This window comes from Zootoca vivipara, chromosome 13 (genome assembly GCF_963506605.1).
Source record: "Zootoca vivipara chromosome 13, rZooViv1.1, whole genome shotgun sequence".
In the NCBI taxonomy this organism is placed as follows: Eukaryota; Metazoa; Chordata; class Lepidosauria; order Squamata; family Lacertidae; genus Zootoca; species Zootoca vivipara.
The window spans coordinates 37,845,123-37,865,317 of NC_083288.1; the positions used below are offsets into that span (position 1 = coordinate 37,845,123).

A 20,195-nucleotide genomic window follows, 5' to 3' on the forward strand; every position below is an offset into this window, starting at 1 on the left:
AGTGGGCACAGCTGGATAATCAGATGAAAAATTTAAAAAGGCATTCTGGAGCCTTTGGGATTCCAGAAGCAAAGCTGTGTGTCTGAGAGTACCTCCTGACTGCAGACCTGCTCCTTCAGGGACTGTGCAATCCCATCTGAAAACAGGCATTTCCCCAGCCATCTGGTCCCCTGAATTCGCTGCCATCATCTCCATTTCCAACCTGGATTGAATTCCTTCTGTCCTTTATCAAATCCAGGCAACTTTTCAGGGACTTCACCACTTTACCTGGAACTCAAGGATGTGGTAGGCAGGAAAAGAACCAGGGCTGGGTGTCGTCAACATACAGATGACACCATTCAGCATCACTCATGGCAACAACACCCTGGAAAGAGGAACTTCCAAGGGCAATTCCTACAAGTCTCCCAGAAATCACCTAATACAGTACCTGTCATCAAGCTTCCTCCTATCCATGGTACCAATGGATGCTCTACCACTGGCACCAACAACCTGGTTCATCCATAATAAAACCATGCCAAACCATGACTGGATAGTGCATGAGCAGGCTGGCCAGGTGTGCATCTCCAAGACCTGGGTGGGGGAGCTGAGTGGGACAGATGTGGCTCAGCTCTGCCCACCCAGGTACTCAGTCAAACATCAGCCCAGACTGGAGGAGGTGGGGAGGGGGAAGATAATAATAAGAAGAACAATAATAATTTATTACGGTCAAAGACTCGCTCGCATAACACAATAGTGACAGCATTCATAAAGATAAAATATACAATTAGAGTAGATTGCAGCAATAGCTCATGAGTTAAAATTGAGATATATACATACATCCGTATGGCTGAGATTTGGGCTACCATAAAAATTGATCCTAAGGTGCCCCAAAAGGGGACTTCAGCTTTTCCCTAGTAAGCTATTTTATTCTAGGGGATGATCGGTGCCTACAGATCTGGCCACAGAATCTGGCTACCAGCCAGGTCGTCTTGTGATCCTTGCCTAAGAGGAGAGAATTAAGTTTAGACTTGATTGGCTGATCAGTGAGCCTCTTCAGCAAAGGGTCAATGGTTTCTCTGCGAATCTCTGAGGTGTTAAAGAGGTAGGGTTTTAGGCTTTGAAGCAAGTGCTCATATTCAATAAGGGGATCTTCCAGATGGGTGGGGGAGATAGCTGATGGTGTAAAACAAGGATCAACAGTCACACTCCCTCTTGTCTTCTGGTAGGAGTTGTCAAGTGGGCTTTTTTAATGGTGTTGTCCTGTCTATGGAATTCCCCATTCCTTTGGCACCAGACAAAGACCTTTTGCTTCTTCCAGGCCTTTTAAGTTTTGATCCAAAGTTTGTAATCCTATACACATTTACCTGTGTATAGCCCCATTGAACTCGGTAGACATGCGTACGATTGCAGACTTTACCATTTTAACTTGCTGCTTTTAAGTGCTGCTTGTCTTGTTTTTTATTGTCTGTTTTAATACTTATTTTGCATTGTTTTCATTATTATATATCTTATTGTGAACCACCCTGGGAACTCCCTTGACTGAAAGGTGGCACAGTCGTATCTTGGAAGTCAAATGGAATCCATTCCGGAAGTCCACTCAACTTCCAAAATGTTCAGAAACCAAATCCGTGGATGTTCGGCATCCAAAAATAATTCGCAAACTGGAACAGTCACTTCCGGGTTTATGGCATTCGGGAGCCAAAATGTTCAAGAACTAAGGTGTTTGAAAACCAAGGTACGACTGTGTGTGTGTGTGTGTGTGTGTGTGTGTGTGTGTGTATATATATATATATATATATATATATATATATATATATATATGCATAAAATAAATAAAACAGCCAAATAAACCAGGGCCACTGAAGCAGCATCTGTCTCCCAACCAGGCCTGAAACCAGACTGGAATAAAAAAACAAGAATTGTGACACCTTAAAGACTAACAAATTCAATGGAGTACGTATGTGTATGCCACAATAAACTTGTATGTCTTTAAGGTGCCACAAGTCTCTTGTTTTTGCTGCAAGAGTGACTTACAGCATCATCCTAACCATGTGTCCTACTCAGAAGTAAGTCCTATGGAATTCAGTGGGGCTTAGTCCCAGATTAAATGGGTTTAGGTCTTAAAAATGTAACCCACTGCAGATCAGAATAATTAGCTTCGCCCCAAGAGTTGTTGTCCTGCTGCTGCTAGCCCTTCAAGCATCTTCCTCACACACACATACCCAAACCTGGTCCAACTGTAAATTAGAGACCAGCCTATACAGTCAGGAAAGTTGTAATGATGATTTATTTAAAGGTAAAGGTAAAGGTACCCCTGACCGTAAGGTCCAGTCGCGGACGACTCTGGGGTTGCGGAGCTCATCTCGCTCTATAGGCCGAGGGAGCCGGCGTTTGTCTGCAGACAGCTTCCAGGTCATGTGGCCAGCATGAGTAAGCCATTTCTGGCAAACCAGAGCAGCGCACGGAAACACCGTTTACCTTCCCGCCAGAGTGGTACCTATTTATCTACTTGCACTTTGACATGCATTCAAACTGCTAGGTTGGCAGGAGCTGGGACCGAGCAACGGGAGATCACCCTGTCGTGGGGATTTGAACCGTCGACCTTCTGATCGACAAGCCCTAGGCTCTGTGGGTTAACCCAAAGCGCCACCCGCGTCCTTTATGATTTATTTAAGAGGAGTCAAAACACCACTTCCTTTAAGGAAGCAGGAACACGTTCCTCTGGCAATGATGCATCAATCACTGGACTGACCAAACCAGACAGTCCTCCTAGGCAACCTGTTCCAGGTCAGGAAGAGCCAAGTGAGCACATTTTGGGAGTTTTAACTGCATCCTCAGGTGCAGTTAACTGAAATGCAACCAGTAGCAAGAGGTCAAGGGATTCCCCGCTGCAGGACTTTACAAGCTTCCAAGCTGGTTTCTTATTCTACACGATGATAAGGCAAACTGTCGGGGAAAACAACAACATGGTGAAATAAATGCTTTCCCCAAGAATGACACTGAGCTGCTGTTTAGAGGAGGAGGATGAAATTAATTTCAAGCAGCTTGAGGAGACATAACCTTAAGTGGAAAAGTCTGAACCCTTCATCCCAATATAACTAGTTCAAAGACTTGAAAGTAGAAACCCTGAAAAGCAAGAAAACCTGGCCCATCAGTTCTCTCACTACTTGAACACTCTCCCTTTTCCCCATGAGATAAGCTGGTAGTGAAATTCATCTTATCTCAACCACAGTTAAATATTTATTAGGCTTCTCCTGCCAGAAAGGTGGCACAAGATACAGACCGGAAGGGAGATCCGTCTCTTTCCACAAACAGCAGCTGATATTAAATGTTGCCTGTGTCTTTGCATTTAAAGGGCAGGGTTGTTGTTGTTGTTGTTGTTTTAAATGTAAGTTGCATTGGGGGAAGGAGAGAGGGAGAGCTGATAGATCAAGGTAGACGTGGAGGAGGAAATTAACCCCTTAATCCTCTTTTGCTGCTATCCTGAGGGCAATCCCCTTTCAGGAGTTAGTTGCTGCACTGAGAGGAATCCCGAACCTGTAAAAAAATGCATTTCATTTCACATCCAGAAAAGGCCCTTCTTTATTTAATTTTAGGAATGAGACCTGCTGCCATGGTGGGAGGGAAGGGCTCTAGCAACCTCTTCTTGAAGCAAAGGAGAAAGGAATGAGGTCAAGTGGCCCAAAGCAGGAAGGACGAGAGCACCTTCTCTCCTGACTGGTAGCTGCCAAGAAAATTGCTCTTTACCCCAAGGGAGTGGCGGTCTATAAAATGTGCTGGTTGGCATTAAGAGGGGAGGGTACAGGAGCATGACGTGTGTGTGTGTGTGTGTGTGACGCTATATATGCATATGTACAGTCATTCAAGCAGGTGAACAGGTGCAAGATTAGAGAGGTCCTGACAGGCAAAGAGGAGGAGTAAGTTTCTGTCTTATCCACACCTCATTTTTTTTTCCTTCCTCCTCCAGTGCCTCAAAAAATCACATCAACCTGCTTATCCAGCCACTCCCGGCCAGGATAGTCCTGCTCTCTACACTTATCACACATTGCACTTGATCAAGAAGATCCCAGGAGTTCAGGGCTCCCAACCCACCTGATTTCACTCCATTTCCAGAGGACCTGAAGAACTCCCTCCTCCCTCCGCTCTGCTCCTAATCCATGAGCCTCATTCACTTTCCAGAGACTTCAGTGGCCCTGGCTGAGCCTGACGTCTCTCTCCTGCCTTAACCCACCAAGCCAAGGAGTCTTAGCCACTTTCCTCCACTGCCATGGGATTCCAGTTACTCCTCTTTGGGCTGCCTGCCCTTGGGATCTATGCACTGACATCCCACTGCCTGAGGAAGAAGCCACATCTGCTCCACAAGCCACGCAGGTTCCCTGTTCGATGCCGGCACGTCTCCCACCGGGGCGGTGAGTTCTGCAGGGGTGTTCGCTCGGAGGGGAGGGGTGGCATGCTGCAGCAAGCCAGGGCTGAAAGAGTGAAGCCATAATTCCGAACAGCTAGGCCACCCACTCTCCCAGTTGTGACAGGTGCAGATGTCTTTGTTTCTGCTCCAGTTCTCCAGACCTGCAATGCTGCATTCCTAGATCACAGAAAGAACAGGCACTTAGTGACCCTGGAAGGGGAATGGGGTAATACCATGCCAGCCTTTCGGAAGCTGAGTGCCTGCCTTCTGTCAACATCTCCGTTTTCTTCTCAGGTGCTGGAGAAGAGATTGAGAACACTTTAGGAGCCTTTAGCCAGTGAGTGTTGCCCCCCCCTTACATCCCATCCTGCCTTGCACTGATGTTGCTGCTACAGCCATCCAGCCTCCCATGCTGATCTTTCTCTCTGCCCTTCCAGCGCACTGACCCAGAGGACAAACCTCTTGGAGCTTGACTGCCACTTGACAAGAGATGGGGTTGTGGTTGTGTCCCATGACAACAACCTGGAACGCCAGACAGGGCATAACATCAAGATCAGCGAGACAGACTATAAGGTTTGCGACGTACCCTGCCCCTATTTATTACTATCTGTGATATTTATTACAGTTGCGTCCCTCTTTTTGTCTGTGGTAGTAGAACACAAGGCAGCACCTGTGCTTTGGAACTCCCTGCCTCTTGAGAACTAGGCAGGTGCTCATACTATATTGCTTTGAATGCCCACTGAAAACTTTATTTCATCAAGCCTATCCACCCAGAGAACTTACTTAACCCATACTCATTTTAAACATTTTTTTTCCTGATCATATCTGTGTAATTGCTTATTAATATCGTGGATTTTAGCTATGGTTTATCTACAATTTTATTATGTACCCCACAGAGAGCTCTTTGATTAAGTAGTTTGTACATAATTCTAAATGAAGGAAGCAAGGAAGATGAGGTAGTGAATGTGGAGTTCCCAGGTGGTCTCCCCTCCAGCCGCTGACCAGGCCCTAAGTTGCTTAGCTCCGGCAAGGTGGCTGAATAATTTTTTTATATATAATTTTTTTATTAAATTTTCTGTTTTACAATTTAAAGTTTACCTTCATACATCCTTAAGATATCAATGACTTCCCTTCTTCTCTTTCCATGGTTCATTTTACATATCACCAATTCTTGCATATTTTACAAAAACTAAACCATTCAGTATTCCATTACAGTCATACCTCGTGTTGCGTCCACTGCAGGTTGCCTTTCTCCGTGTTACGAATGTGGCGGACCCGGAAGTGTTTACTTCCAGGTTTCGCCACGCGCGCATGCGCAGAAGTGTTTGCGAGCTTTGCACATGCGCAGAAGCGCTCTATCACGCTTTCACGCTTGCGCGAAAGCGCCGCTCGGGTTGCGGACTTTCCAGGGTGCGAACGGCACCCCGGAACGGATAGGGTCCGCAACCTGAGGTACCACTGCTTACAGCCATCAAAACTTATTTACACTGTTGAAGTTATCTAAATGCTGCCAGTGTTTTCAGCTGTACACAGTTATTTCCCATATATTCAATAATCGTTTTCTAATCTTCTCTAAACGTAAGCTCTTCTTGTTCTCTTATAAGTTAAGTCAGCAAGCTAGGCATATTCTGTCAACTTAAGTTGCCATTCTTCTTTGGTTGGGACCTCACTCATTTTCCATTTTTGGGCTAACAAAACATGGGCTGCAGTAGTGGCATACATAAAGAACATTTTCTGACACCTGGGAATTTCAGTCTGAATTACCCCCAACAGAAAAGACTAGTTTTTTTGGGGGGGTAAGTACTTTTAAACACCCCCCCAATTCATTATGGATCATTTCCCAATACTCTTTTACCCTTTTACAAGTCCACCGCAGGTGGCTGAATCATGTGCCTAGAGGCCATTTGCTGGAGGGCAATGGCTCTAGCCCCAGGACCTGCCCCCATCCCAAAGAACCCAGGGGTCCTTACCCCAAGCTATGTTCTAAGCCCCGCAATCCCACATCTCCCCAAGAAAACCCAGGTGTCCTCCTGGCTCCTTAGTCCTTACCCTAATTGTGTCCCATAGGATCTGCCACCCTATAAGGATTCTCTGGAGGTGACCTTTTCCCCAGGTGAGTAGGAGGAGTAGAGTTGCTTTGGGTTGAGGGGTGCTGTGCTTGGGGTGTGGTGGGGTTGTGCACCAGCAAAGTATGCTCCACCTGCTGCATAAGTCACCCTTTCCAACAGGATCCTACTCCCATGGCAAAGACCACCGGATTCCACGCTTGGAGGAGGTTTTCCAGAAATTCCCTGGAGTACCCATCAATCTAGAAATCAAAGAGGATAGCGACGAACTCATACGAAAGGTATGGGGGCAACAAGCTACTCATGGTTCTTTACTTTCCAACATCTTCATTCTAGGTCAGGACCCAGATTTTTGCTAATCTCCCCTTTCAATATTCAGACCTCACCCTACTCCTAATCACAGACGCAGCTCCTCACACCTTATAGTGGGTTATGCTAACCTAGGCAACATCAGTGCTGCTTTCCTATCTCCACATTTTCACTCTCCCACTCATAAAAAGGAGTCTCGTTGCACCTTAAGGACAAAGATGAATTTATTATAGCACAAACCTCTGGGGACTAGGCACTCCGCTTCATCAGACGCATCCTTGGATGAAGTGGGCTCTAGTCCACAAAAAACGCACATCACAATAAATTGCTAGTGATTAAGGGGCAAAACAAGGCTCAGTTTTTGTTTTTGCTCTAACAGACTTAACATGGATACTACTCTCCCTGGGATTTCCCTCCCATTCATTTAACTCAGCCACATTTGTAAGGATGCTGATCTTTGTAGTCAACTACCAAGTTGAAATTAATTCAAACTTCTGAAGGGCTGGACTGTGTAGAATAGACTGCCCTGGTCCAGACACCTAGCTCACACCAATGATTAGTAACTAGAGAGACCACCTGTGCCTTCCCACAACAATCTTCCATTCAGTTTCCATGACTTAAAGGTAAAGGGACCCCTGACCATTAGGTCCAGTCGCGGACAACTCTAGGGTTGCGGCGCTCATCTTGCTTTACTGGCCAAGGGAGCCGGCGTACAGCTTCTGGGTCATGTGGCCAGCATGACTAAGCGGCTTCTGGCTAACCAGAGCAGCACATGGAAACGCTGTTTACCTTCCCACCAGAGTGGTACCTATTTATCTACTTGCACTTTGACGTGCTTTCGAACTGCTAGGTTGGCAGGAGCAGGGACTGAGCAACGGGAGCTCACCCCGTCATGGGGATTCAAACCGCCGACCTTCCAATCTGCAAGCCCTAGGCTCTGTGGTTTAACCCACAGTGCCACCCGCATCCCTTGACTTAGGCAACTACAAAAAAGCCAGTGATTTTGAGAAAAACCTGTTAACTGAATCCATGTCACTCTGCCTTCTTCCTCTTGCGCACAGGTGGCAGATCTTGTCCGAGAATACAGTCGCTCCCACATCACCATCTGGGCCTCCTTTGAAGGGAAAGTACTCAAGAAATGCTGCGCAGCTGTAAGTTATTGATAGTTTTTCATCCACCTTCACAGCTATTGGGCTCTCAGTATCTGATGTGCTGGCACCGTTAAACAAGGCAATGCCTTTGATTGGTCCAGGTTTCTGATTATAGAACAGTATGCAGGTTTTCAGGCTATACAGGACTCTTTCATATAGCCCCCCCCAAAAAAAAAATTAAAAAAATGAGGCATGGGTCAAAAGTACATGCCATAATAAATCAATAAGGCCATGGCTAGGAGACAGCTTCCTGCTTTCTCTGTTTGCTTTTTTACCCACACTGTTCCAACTTGTTAAGCTGTCAGGTTCCTCTGACCTTGGGGGATGTACATCTGTGCAAGGTATCAGGAGCTCCCAAAAGGAATTCTTACAACCCTACAACTCATAGGCTTGCTTGTGGGAAGATACATGTCCAAACCAGTTCAAATGTGCAGTGCAGATGTATGATACCCAGCAACTGATGAGCTAAAGGAATCAGTGGGGGTGATGACGAAAGGTTCCTTATTTCTTCCCAGCTATTAAGCCTAGAAACCACAAAAACCCCACCTCATTTTCTCCTCTTTACCCATCCCCCAGAACACAGAGATGCCCTACATCTTCTCCATTAAACGTGGCATCATGATCCTTCTCCTGTACTACATAGGGCTCCTGCCATTTGTGCCGCTGAAAGAAACCTTCCTTGAATTTCCATTGCCCTCCATTATGAACAGGTGACAGAAGCTTGGCGAGGTGTGTGTGTGTGTGTGTGTGTGTGTGTGTGTGTGTGTGTGTGAAAAGAAATGTAAGGGTTCTGAGGGATAGTTTTCCTGTATCAGCAACTGGAAGTCTTTTTCCAAGACTTTTTGTCCATCCGCAAATCTCAGGGCTCCACAAGCCTGTTGATACATACGTGTGTGTGTGTGTGTGTGTTGCTATGTTGGCCGCATACACACCGGCACTCACACCTTAACATCAAGAACAGAGGGAATGATGGCTAAATGGAATGCCCACGTTGGAAGGCACAATATCTCTGAGTACCATTCACTGTTTCCCTCACGTCCTGCTTGTGGGCTCCTCAGAGGAATTTTGCTGATCCTCTTGGAAGGCAAGATGCTGGACTAGGTGGACCTTTGGCCTGATCCAGTTAGGACTCTACTTGTGTAATTTAGACTATTTGACAGAGCTGGATTATCCACTGGACTCTCAGTAACTGATATGCAGGCACTGATATCCATTGGTTCTTTGGATGTTGGTGGTCATGCACATTCATAACTTCTATCTCTAAATCTGGGACCAGAAAGAGTGGGAAAGGAAATGATTATTACTGACTCTGGAAGGGAAGTAAGGTCCAACCAAATGAGGTACCTCTGGGAGGAAAGCCAGGTCCAAGTGAGTTCACACGGGGGGTGAGGTACTGAGAACCAGTTGTACCAGCTGCTTGTTAGGAGCAGCATGAGCAATGAAGTGACATGGCTCTAAAAAACTAGATTAAGCAGCTGAGCTTGCATGATGGGATGCTTCTTCATAAAACAACAGAATCTGAACAACAACAACAACAACAACAACAACAGTCTAGCATGCCCCTTCGTAAACTTTAAAAGACCCCGGCAAAGTATTCCTGCCACTGCCAAGCTAGATTTTGCTCTGCACTGGAGGTTCGCCAAAGTCCCATCTGTTTCACGTGGCCTTGATATGTCCTGAGAATCTGCAATTATGCAAAAATTAACCAAACAACTTTTGGTGGCCAGAGGTACAAAAAAGAGAGAATACTACTTCTTGAAACCTAACTACCATTTGCCTCCTTTGCTGAGGAACGTAATAATACTATGCCCAAACTAGAATAGGCATGAGGCTTCTCTTCTTATCAAAACATTTTTTATTCATCTATAGCTGTTTTTTGGTTAATACTGTTATATTTGTTAGGATGAAGGAAAGGGAAGTGAAAACTAAGTGTGATGTATAATTCTTTCACAATGGTTTGCAAGCTGGGCTGTCCAGATCCCTCCTGCTTTCTGTATCCTATAATTTACTTGTAATTTTGTATATATTGTAATGGAAAACCTATTAATAAAAACCCAGGCTGTTTTTAACAAATAGAAAGTAACCTAATATATTGGGGAAAAGTTTGTAGCTAGCCATTTCCTTAGTATTCCAAGTTTTATTTTGGACTGGAGGAGCATTCAGTCATTTGAGCCCCTGCTTGCAGCCTGAGGTTGTATAGTTCAGACTCAGGTTTACCAAGCAACTGAGAGTGAGACTCAAGTTCAGCTGGACATGACAGGCTTTCCCTGGCACCCTTAGGCCTTCCCCATGCCATATTTAATGTTTTACAAGCTTAGCTTTAGGGAAAGAAGTATAACAGGTGAGTTAAGTTAATTTAAATGCCGTGCTCATGGAGAAAAAGTGTGGGTGAGAGTGAGTGAGTGAGTGTGTGACTCTTGGGTTTTATGAAACTGTGTTGGAACAGATAGCTTACAAGAGAAATGGCAGGAAATGAGGACTTCTCAGTGATCTGTTAACTCTCTTGCCTTTTTGTTTTCCTTTAATTGCAGGACATATTTTCCAGTAAAAAAGGGCTGCTTTGGAGCACTGCTGGCTAAATTTACCCACAAGTGAGTGAGAGCAAGCAATGTTTACCTGCTCAGTTCTTAAGAAGCCTGTTCGCCACCAAACCTGGCCCATTTCATCACCTGCTGCTTCCCTCTTCTGTATCTCTAATCTAGAGAACTGACTGATGCTCAAAACTATTAGGATAGGGACGTCCACATGACCTACCCACCCGATTTCCCCTCTCTCCACTTTTAGCTGCTGTTCTTTTTCTATTAAAAAAAAGGTCATAGTGGGTCATGGTTTTGTTAAGGGGGCTATCACAAAAGGTAAAGGGGCAGTTTCTCTTGTTCTCTCTCCCTCCCCCAAATTTTACCACTTGATCTGCCATGATCTACCCCACCCCTCCATATTTTCCTTTCTTTTATAGGGTGACCATGCGGAGAAAGCTTTTCAAGCATCTGGAAGACAGAGGGATACAGGTAAATTAACTTGGAGGAATCAGGATTTGGGGAGAGATTATAGTCCCTCCTTAGCAGAAACTGCTGAAGGCTGAGCTAGAAAGCCTTAGCCGGTATTTCAGTATTTTGCAATAGGTGACTGACCCTTCACCTGAGAGTCACAGAGTCATATTAATAGAGTATTCTTGTGTGTTCAGGAAAAAGAGCTGCATAGTTCATGTTTATATGTGTAACAACCCTGGGTGGTAGGTTAAGCTGAGAGAGGTGTGCCCAGCGCTTTCACCTACCTCAGCAAGTATCATGGCTTTCACTGTTTTAGGATTTGAGAGTGTGCTTATAAATTGTTGTGTCCCTTTCCTAGGAAGCAAGGGGTGTCTAAATCAGGTTGGGTTTTTTTAATGGATTATATCCTCCTCCTAAGAATACTATGGTATCTTAAAGACCTGACTTTGGCTGCATTGCTTGCCATCTGTTTAAATCACATTGTTGTTGTTGTTGTTTAGTCATGCCCGACTCTTCGTGGCCCCATGGACCATAGCACGCCAGGCACTCCTGTCTTGCACTGCCTCCCGCAGTTTGGTCAAACTCATCTTCGTAGCTTCAAGAGCACTGTCCAACCATCTCGTCCTCTGTCGTCCCCTTCTCCTTGTGCCCTCAATCTTTCCCAACATCAGGGTCTTTTCCGGGGAGTCTTCTCTTCTCATGAGGTGGCCAAAGTATTGGAGCCTCAGCTTCACGATCTGTCCTTCCAGTGAGCACTCAGGGCTGATTTCCTTCAGAATGGATAGGTTTGATCTTCTTGCAGTCCATGGGACTCTCCCTCCCAAAGAATCCTGGGAACTGTAGTTTGTTAGGACATTAATAGCTCTGTGGGGATAAGCTACAGTTCCTTCCCAGGATTCTTTTAGGGAAGTCATGTGTTTTAAATGCATGCGTGGTGCAAATAAAATATGCAGACTCTGTGTGTGTGTGTGTGTGTGTGTTTGCTTTACTGCAACAGATTAATTCAGCTCTCCTCCTTCACTGTAGTTGCAACTACAGCCTTGTGAAAGTACTGCAGCTCATTATTAATACTCCCACATTGCAGGTAGGGATCTGAGATGTAGAAACAGTAGCATATTTAAGACACATGTTGCCAGATTTGTGTCATGTGTACTTGAAAGCTTACTGGTGCTTATGGCATGCGGCGGAATGCCGCTTTAACAAGTTCATAACCGAGATGAAATCTCAATCAGGAACTTCCTACCTCAGAGCTCACACAACCTGGTGTAGCGGTTAAGAGCGGTAGACTCGTAATCTGGTGAACCGGGTTCGCGTCCCCGCTCCTCCACATGCAGCTGCTGGGTGACCTTGATCTAGTCACACTTCTCTGAAGTCTCTCAGCCCCACTCACCTCACAGAGTGTTTGTTGTGGGGAAGGAAGGGAAAGGAGAATGTTAGCCGCTTTGAGACTCCTTCGGGTAGTGATAAAGCGGGATATCAAATCCAAACTCTTCTTCTTCTTCTATATTGGTTTTCAGATGCATGTGGCATTAGTGCAACCATCTTGTGTTTTCCAATCAGTAAAACCATCCTTATGATTTTTCCTTATCAGGAAGTTTCTTCTTCTTCTTCTAAAAAAGAGCATCTTGCTGATTGCAGGGAAGTTATAGTGGCTTTTCCTCCACCACCAACATCATGTTTGCAGGGGAAATGTTGACTGAATTAATAGCTGCATGAGTAAGTGATCAGCTAGAACAACTCAGGGCTCCACACTCAAACCCGTCATCTCTTCTTCTTTGTTTCCGTATAGGTTCTTCTTTGGGTCTTGAATGAGGATAAGTATTTTGAGGAAGCCTTTAGCTATGGAGTCTCCGGAGTCATGACCGATTATCCCACCCGCCTCCGGAAGTATCTAGACACTCACCCGCCCCTTCTCAACGAATGATCCGCAGTGTGGGAGAATAGCTCCCAACTAGAAAATGGAGGTCAGAAGAGAAGGAAAGACATTTTGTTGGGGGTGGGGGTAAAATAAGAAACAAATAAACTTTACTGTTACTAATAGTGTGTTGTGTTTTCATTGCCTGAGCAAGGTATGTGCAGAGTATCTAGGATTTTATCTGGCCACAGTTGTGCTAAAGCACACTATTTGCTACAGCCCTGCTTGCAGAAGCCTGAAAATCTCAATTTGTATATTGCGCTTCTAGTCTTTCTTGTTTGTAGCAACAAGATCCCAAAAGAAGAAGAAATGGGCGAGGGGCCATTAGTAACCTGGCTGCCACCGAGATGATGCCTACGCCTGTTATCCTACTGAAGGAAGGCACAGACGCTTCCCAGGGGATCCCTCAGCTTGTGAGCAACATCAATGCCTGCCAAGTCATTGCAAAGGCCATCCAGACCTCTTGGCCCTCGGGGCATGGACAAGCTCATTGATTATGACAGAGGCTAGGCTAACCATTTCTAATGATGGGGCCACCATCCTGAAGCTTCTCGGTGTGGGACACCCTGATGCAAAGACACTTGTGGACATTGCCAAATCACGGGATGCGGAGGTTGGTGAGGGCACCACTTCAGTTACACTTCCAGCTGGTGGGTGGGGCTGAGAGTGTGAATAGCCCAAGGTCACCCAGCAGCTGCATGTGGAGGAGCGGTGACATGAACCTGGTTCACCAGATTACAAGTCTACCGCTCCTAACCACTACACCACACTGGCTCTCTGCCAAGCCAGAGACTTGGAATTCAGCTGGCAGTTCCCCTACTCTCAAGGCGACCACCATAAGGCAGTGGAAATCTTGCACCCTTGGCCCTAGGTGATGCTTAGGTGGGTGGTAACAGCAGAGAGAAAAGGACTAAGTGGGGGTTCACCAGGGCTACTAGCCTACCCTACAGGGTTGGTGCTGGAAGCGGGGCAGTTCTTATCAATGCTAAGCAAATAAAAGGCATCTCACGAAGTCTTTTAGTAGTCAGGGAAGTGTTACATCTTCACTTAGCAATTATATCTCTGTGGTGCTATACAACTGATGAAAAATACCAACAACTCTTCTCCCAGACTTCTCCCAGTCCATGGCAAAACACAAATTAGAATTCCAACTCCCCTCCAAAAAAACCCCTGAATAATATGCAACACAAAGAAACACACCTGAAGACAGTCGTCTGCAAGTATGTGTAACTATTTTAATGCAGGACTTCAAACTCTTCTCCAATATTGTGTATAGGAAAAGTTTTAGGAAAAGCTAGTGAAATGAATGAGATTTTCCCCTATTCTTATGCTGTGAGAGACAAGGCAGGAATTGTATGCTTTGGGCAATAAATAGATGGGTCTGGCAGAGCTCAGGCAGCTTACGCTATTTTCTTTCTTAAGACAAGCTTTCGTTTTCCTCTGTGCTTTTTGGTGTCAGCAGAGGCTGAGCGGAGCTGAGAGGCAAGCCAACATGTTTTCCCAGGTGGGTGTGTTGCTTGTTGCCACCAGTCCCCAGTCCCCACCCTCCCTGGGCACATTCCTGGCACTACCAACAAGCAGCAAGTGAAAATACAAGTTTTCAGCCATGGCTTCTACTTTGCATTTGCTGTTACTGAACTCTTCCCCAGAACTGCTGATATGTACACAGTAAGGAGGTTTGAGTTTGGTTTCCAATCAACACATGTACATAAGCAGCTTGAGTAAGGAACTTACGTTCGCACATCCTTGTTTTACACAATGAGCTTTTAAACTATCCCAACTCAAGGGAGACAAGTTTTGGAACTCAAGTTCCAAAAGGACTGGAGTAAATTTGTGGATTTTATGGAAAAGAACTGTAGAAGTTTAAAAACACTTGCAGAACTGAAATAAATCCTACGAAATGACTTTAAATAAGGAATAAGGAACTGCGAGATAAGAGTTGGAAAGAAAACCAAATGAGGGGAGGGAGGGAAGTCAAAGCTCGGCAGAGCATTGGGAATTAGAGATTTGGGGAGAATTGTTAAAAAGATAATTGTGTGTGTTGTATTTGTTTTTGAATGTTTGTTTTGTTTAATGTGTTTGATGTGTTTATTTGGAAAATTTAATAAATTGCCTTTTTTAAAAAAATAAACTCTCAACTCACACATCTGCCATCAGAAGCCCAGGGAGCATTCAGCTGTCCAGGCTAAAACTACTTTTTGTGCTCAAGCATGATGTCCTCGTGCCAATACACCAGTGACCCAGGAGTCAGTATTTTGCTATACCGGGAAGTTTAGGTGTGTGCAATTAAAGTGGATTAAAGGGCTCTGTCACCGGAGAACAACACATCCACTTTAAAATAAACACTTTCTGTAGCTATTAAGGTGACAGGGAAATGCACTGACAAGTGTGTCATGAATGAATGGCTTATGCAGGAAGATGTATAAATGCTTGCAAGCAAATAAAGATAAATGCCCAATAAATAGATGATTGGGAGGAGTCCTACACACTGTGACTGGAGAGGTTTTCACACCCCAAATTATGAGAATGCACGATGTGTGGGGCTGCCTTTGAAGAATGTTCAGAAGCTACAATTGGTACAAAAATACAGTGGCCTGATTGCTACCTGGAACCAGGCAAACAGGGCCAGCCCAGAGCAGACAGGTTACTGGCTCAGGTTCCATATAGATAACTTACAACCCCTGCTTTTAAACAGCTGCATTAGTTGCCAAGTTTATTTCTAGCCCAATCAAATCAGGGCTTGTCCATACTTTTGTCCTGTGCTTAGAAAGCACAGGTCAGAGTGGTTTTGCCTTTGCCCTTCCTCCTTCCCCTGCAAAAACTTGCTCTTTAGAGATGAATTGGAACAAACAGCAATTCGCAGAAAACCTGATTGCCATTTGCTCCCCAGGAAAGCAACAGGAGAAAATGGAAGTGTGGGTTTAAATGCCTAAATGACTTAGGTCCCAAATGTCTGAAAAACTGCCTCCTTTCCTACAGATGCTCTCGGGCGTTAAGATCAGCAGAGGGAGCCCTCTTGGTAGTTTCACCACACTCAGAGGCTCAGGGGCGAGGGTTCGAGAGAGACCATTTGCTGTGGCAGCTCCTAGGTTGTGGGGTTCCCTCCCCACAGAGGTACATCTGGCACCTTCATTGTAAAGTTTCTGTTGCATGCTGAAGACACACCGTTGCCCTGGCCTTTGACACCTGAGATATAATTTTTCAGGACCCACCCTGTTTGTTTTGAAGGTTTTTAATACTGTGTTTTGGGTCACTGTGGAACACCCTGGGACCTTAGGGTGCGGGGCAGCTAAGAAATCAAAATAGCAACAGCAGCAACAACAGCAGCACTTAAACTAAGTTACAAGTGGAGGGTGAGGACTAAAGAATTGTGTTAGTTATCGGGGGGAAATTGTTGGCTTTGAGAAGGCAGTGGAAGGAAGGAAGGAAGGAAGGAAGGAAGGAAGGAAGGAAGGAAGGAAAGAAAGAAAGAAAGAGGGGAGATAACACACAAATATATAAGAAGTATATACAAGTATATAAGAAAAGTCAGAGTCAGCCTCACTTGAATACATGCCCCTCTACTAGACTCTAGGGAAGGAAACGCTGGCCAGGAATTATGCCTTCCTACATCCACTCAATTTGGAAAGTGATTTGAAGCTTTTTAGTCCAAAAGTGTACAAAAGGTGGACTTCACAGCCCACTTCTTGTTCTTTTGCTAGGTACCGCTCTTGCTGCAAACCACTCTTGCTGCCAAGCACAACGTGGCGCCTGACTCAGTTATTTTCCTGTGCTTTCCCTTCACTTGGTCCTCTTCACTTGTTGCAGCAGCTTCAAAAGTTCTTTTTGGGCACCGTCAATTATTTTAATTGACTTACTGCTTCTTGCATCTATGCCATGTCCATGTGTGTTGGTTTAGTCATGGTTAGAATTAATTAGCTAATTCTCTCCAACCAAATAAAGGTGTACATTTTGTTCCCCATCTGCCATAATAGATATGCATTATTTCCTGAGTTATCCCCCGCTGAAGTGTTAAATTTGTATATTTTGATTCACTGTATGTATCTTCAATAAGCACCCTCCAGATAAGGCCCATGTGAGTACACCTTACTGGATAAATCTGACAAGACACTCTGTTGCCAATGTCCAAAGAGCCAAATTCACAAGACTCTTAGAGTGTGTGCATGAGAAACATGGGTCTAGCTTGCTAATGATAAGGGGCTGGAACCAGGAACCAATTTCAACCTCATCTCTGGCCTACTACTTCCTGAAATTTCATCCACCCATTCTACATGTCACACTTCCTTTCTCTCTCATGCCCCAACACTCTTATACGATCTTTAAAGTCACAAAGAGATGATAAAAACCAATCGCCACAGGCGTGATATAGCATTTAATCACGCAAAGATTCATAATTAAGGAAAGTTAAATGACTGCGTTAACAACACTTACTAATGCTAAATCACCTTAGCAAAGCTGGAGTTAGGACCGGTCAGAGCAGACTCAATCCATGCTGAAGCGCCTTCTCCCAGACATTAAGATTCCACCTAAACATTAGGAAGAACTTCCTGACAGTAAGAGCTGTTCGGCAGTGGAATTTGCTACCACGGAGTGTGGTGGAGTCTCCTTCTTTGGAGGTCTTTAAGCAGAGGCTTGTCAGGCATATGTCAAGAATGCTTTGATGGTGTTTCCTGCTTGACAGGGGGTTGGACTGGATGACCCTTGTGGTCTCTTCCAACTCTATGATTCTGTGATTCTATGACACAGGAATACGACTGCTGCCTTAATTTCATATCTAGCCAAAGCCACCATTTCCTGCCTCCTGCTCTGAGCTGAGTCAACCTCAGTGCTCGGATTCTATAGTGGTCCAGGGCTGAAGTCAACTTAGCCATTTGAACTGGAAGCCCCAAGTCCTAGTCCCGGACGTTCGGGGCTCAGCTACTGCGTGGCAATACAGTTTGCACATGCTCAGAGGCATCCATTAACAGCTTGCATGTCTCAGTGCTGAACCCCAACCTTTTCAAAACAGGTTTCTCTAGCTGAGCCCTGATTCAGATTAACCCCGTCCTAAAGGCTGGGTTGCCCCACATCTACCACTATCATTATTCACTATTACCTTACACATCCCTGCCCTTAATCCGCTGGACAATGCTGTCTCTTTAGCTACTCCTCCTTTGCCCTCCTGAGCGCTTCAGTGATGCTTTGTTGCCCTGAGAAGTTAATGCATAAGAAGTGGCCAGTGCACACAAACATAAACAGTCCGAGAAAGGGAGAAAGAACAACATAGGCACCCTCTGCTATGAATGGTTGCGGGAGACAAGATTCTGTGGCTGTGCTGCTGTCACAGAATTGTTGCCTAATTTCAGTCATGGTAGAGAGACTCTTGGGGCTGGAGAAAATCCAGTGGTCATCCGTTCCAATCCCTGGGCTCTAATACAGTATCTTCAGCACATCAGTCCCATTATAGATTAAGTCACATAATCCTAACTATAGAGCATGCCACCAGAAGTAACAAAAAAAATTGTAAGATAGCCCATGTAGAGCTGCCTTTCTTATCTAGTCCTTCCTCCAAGGAGCTCAGGATAGGGTGCTTGATTCCCACCTCACAACAACCCCGTGAGGTAGGATTAGGTTGAGAGATAGGGCTTGGGCTCCATGTTTGCAAAGTGCGCTTTATGGCTCAGTAGGATTTGAACATAGGTCTCTCCAACATTAGTCACCACCTCAGAGTAAATACTCGCTGCAGTAAACTTCAGCTATGCAAATTAAACAGTACTGTACAAGAGAAGGCAAAATAAAAACGTGAAATGACACTGGAGAGCCACAACCAGACCAGAGCAGACAACTGGGTTGCACATATGAATGGTCTCGCTCAGTACAGGACAGCTCCCTATGCTCAAACTTACGCTTGGACAGCAATATGACAAAGCCACCATCCTCTCTCCACTGCCACTAAGTGGGTTCTCCTTTGCCTACAGAAGGTTTTGCCCCAAGAAATAAGCTAGGCTTCAAGGTGCCTAAGAACTCTCAAGCCTTTTTTTTTTTTTTGCTGCGATTAACAACAGAACTACAACATCAATGAGAAGCAGGAAAGCAATGTAATCAGAATTTTGACAGTGTGGAATTTGGGTCTCAGCAAATCCTGAAAAGGAGAAGTTCATTGCACAAACTAATTGTTCCTCTTGTTGGAATCCCCGCCCCCTCTGTAAATTATACACAGTCAGGGGTGCATATAAACTTTCCCATGTGCCAGTAGTTACTTCATGCACCTGACAAAGAGGACTGTGCCTCATCAGAGCATATGCCACAATAAATATATTCAAGCAGTTTATATATAACTTGACTACAATAGTCTCTAAGCAGTTTACAAAGATACAATACAAAAATTAAATATCCGTTCAAACCATTATGTCAAACTTCAATTAAAATGCTTGTTGCAATGGAAAAAGTACTCAGTATGCACTGGAAGAAGGACAATAGGAAAGTTTACTAACTTATTAAGGTTATACGAGAAGGCACAAGCTGTTTTTGCTGCAACAGACTTAACATGGCTACCTCTCTCTGGCAGAAAACATTTGTGCCTATTTGCAAAAACATGTTGAGGACTTTAGAAGTACAACAGATTCAAGCTCCACTCAGTCACAAATATTGCTGGGTTATACTGTGTGTCAGTATAGCCACTAGCTCAAGTTGTTGTGAGTGTATAAAGCTGCACCTTATACCAAATGAGCAATTGTACTTTATTCTAGTTTAATTTATGCGAGGCCTGTTTTACACCACCTTCTTGTGTACAGGGTTACTCCCTTTGTGTAATACCTATTCTGCCTGGTATTGTCTTCTCTGACTGGCAGTGACTCTTTGGGGTCTCAGAAAGCAGAGATATTTCCCATCACCTGCAGACTGATCTTTTTTTTAAAAAAACCTGGAGATGTCAGGGACTAAGCCTGGAATGTTCCAGATGCAAAGCTGGCTTTCCCATTCCCCTCCTCCTGAGAAATCCACACGGAAAAGTCTATTACTGGTATTAAATACCATATCCATATATATGCTGTGATATTTTATCTGTGCCAAGAGGCAACTTTCCAAAAAACAAAAACACACAGCTGCCTGACAGTCACTTCCTGATCTGAAACCTTCTAAGCTCCTGTTCCCCGCGATGAGGGAAAAGCACTCTGCACAGGCTCAGGGGCACTCACTATTACAAAAGCCCCACGCAGAGCAAGGCCCGCCCCGCCCCCAGCATACGTGCCAGATTATGTGCTTTCTCTACTCACTTCCCCTCCCCTTCTAAAAATTCTGCAGTTCATTTGCATATTCTCCCCTCATTGGCTGAGCCGAAAGAGGAAGGAGCACAGGGGGAAAGCCCGCAGAGAGGAGGAGGGAGAGGAAAAAAGGGGAGGA

At 45.0% G+C, this 20,195-nt stretch overlaps 1 protein-coding gene across 1 annotated transcript; it reads left to right on the plus strand.

The window, feature by feature from the left end:
- Window positions 1–4,246: 4,246 nt before the first annotated feature.
- Window positions 4,247–12,930, plus strand: GDPD3 (glycerophosphodiester phosphodiesterase domain containing 3). The gene is made up of 10 exons (XM_035136471.2): window positions 4,247–4,388; window positions 4,679–4,721; window positions 4,822–4,957; window positions 6,452–6,497; window positions 6,613–6,731; window positions 7,821–7,910; window positions 8,487–8,620; window positions 10,442–10,501; window positions 10,867–10,918; window positions 12,690–12,930. The coding sequence occupies exons 1-10, from the start codon at window positions 4,247–4,249 to the stop codon at window positions 12,822–12,824; spliced, it is 957 nt and encodes a 318-aa protein (XP_034992362.1). The 3' UTR covers window positions 12,825–12,930.
- The last annotated feature ends 7,265 nt before the right edge of the window (window positions 12,931–20,195 follow it).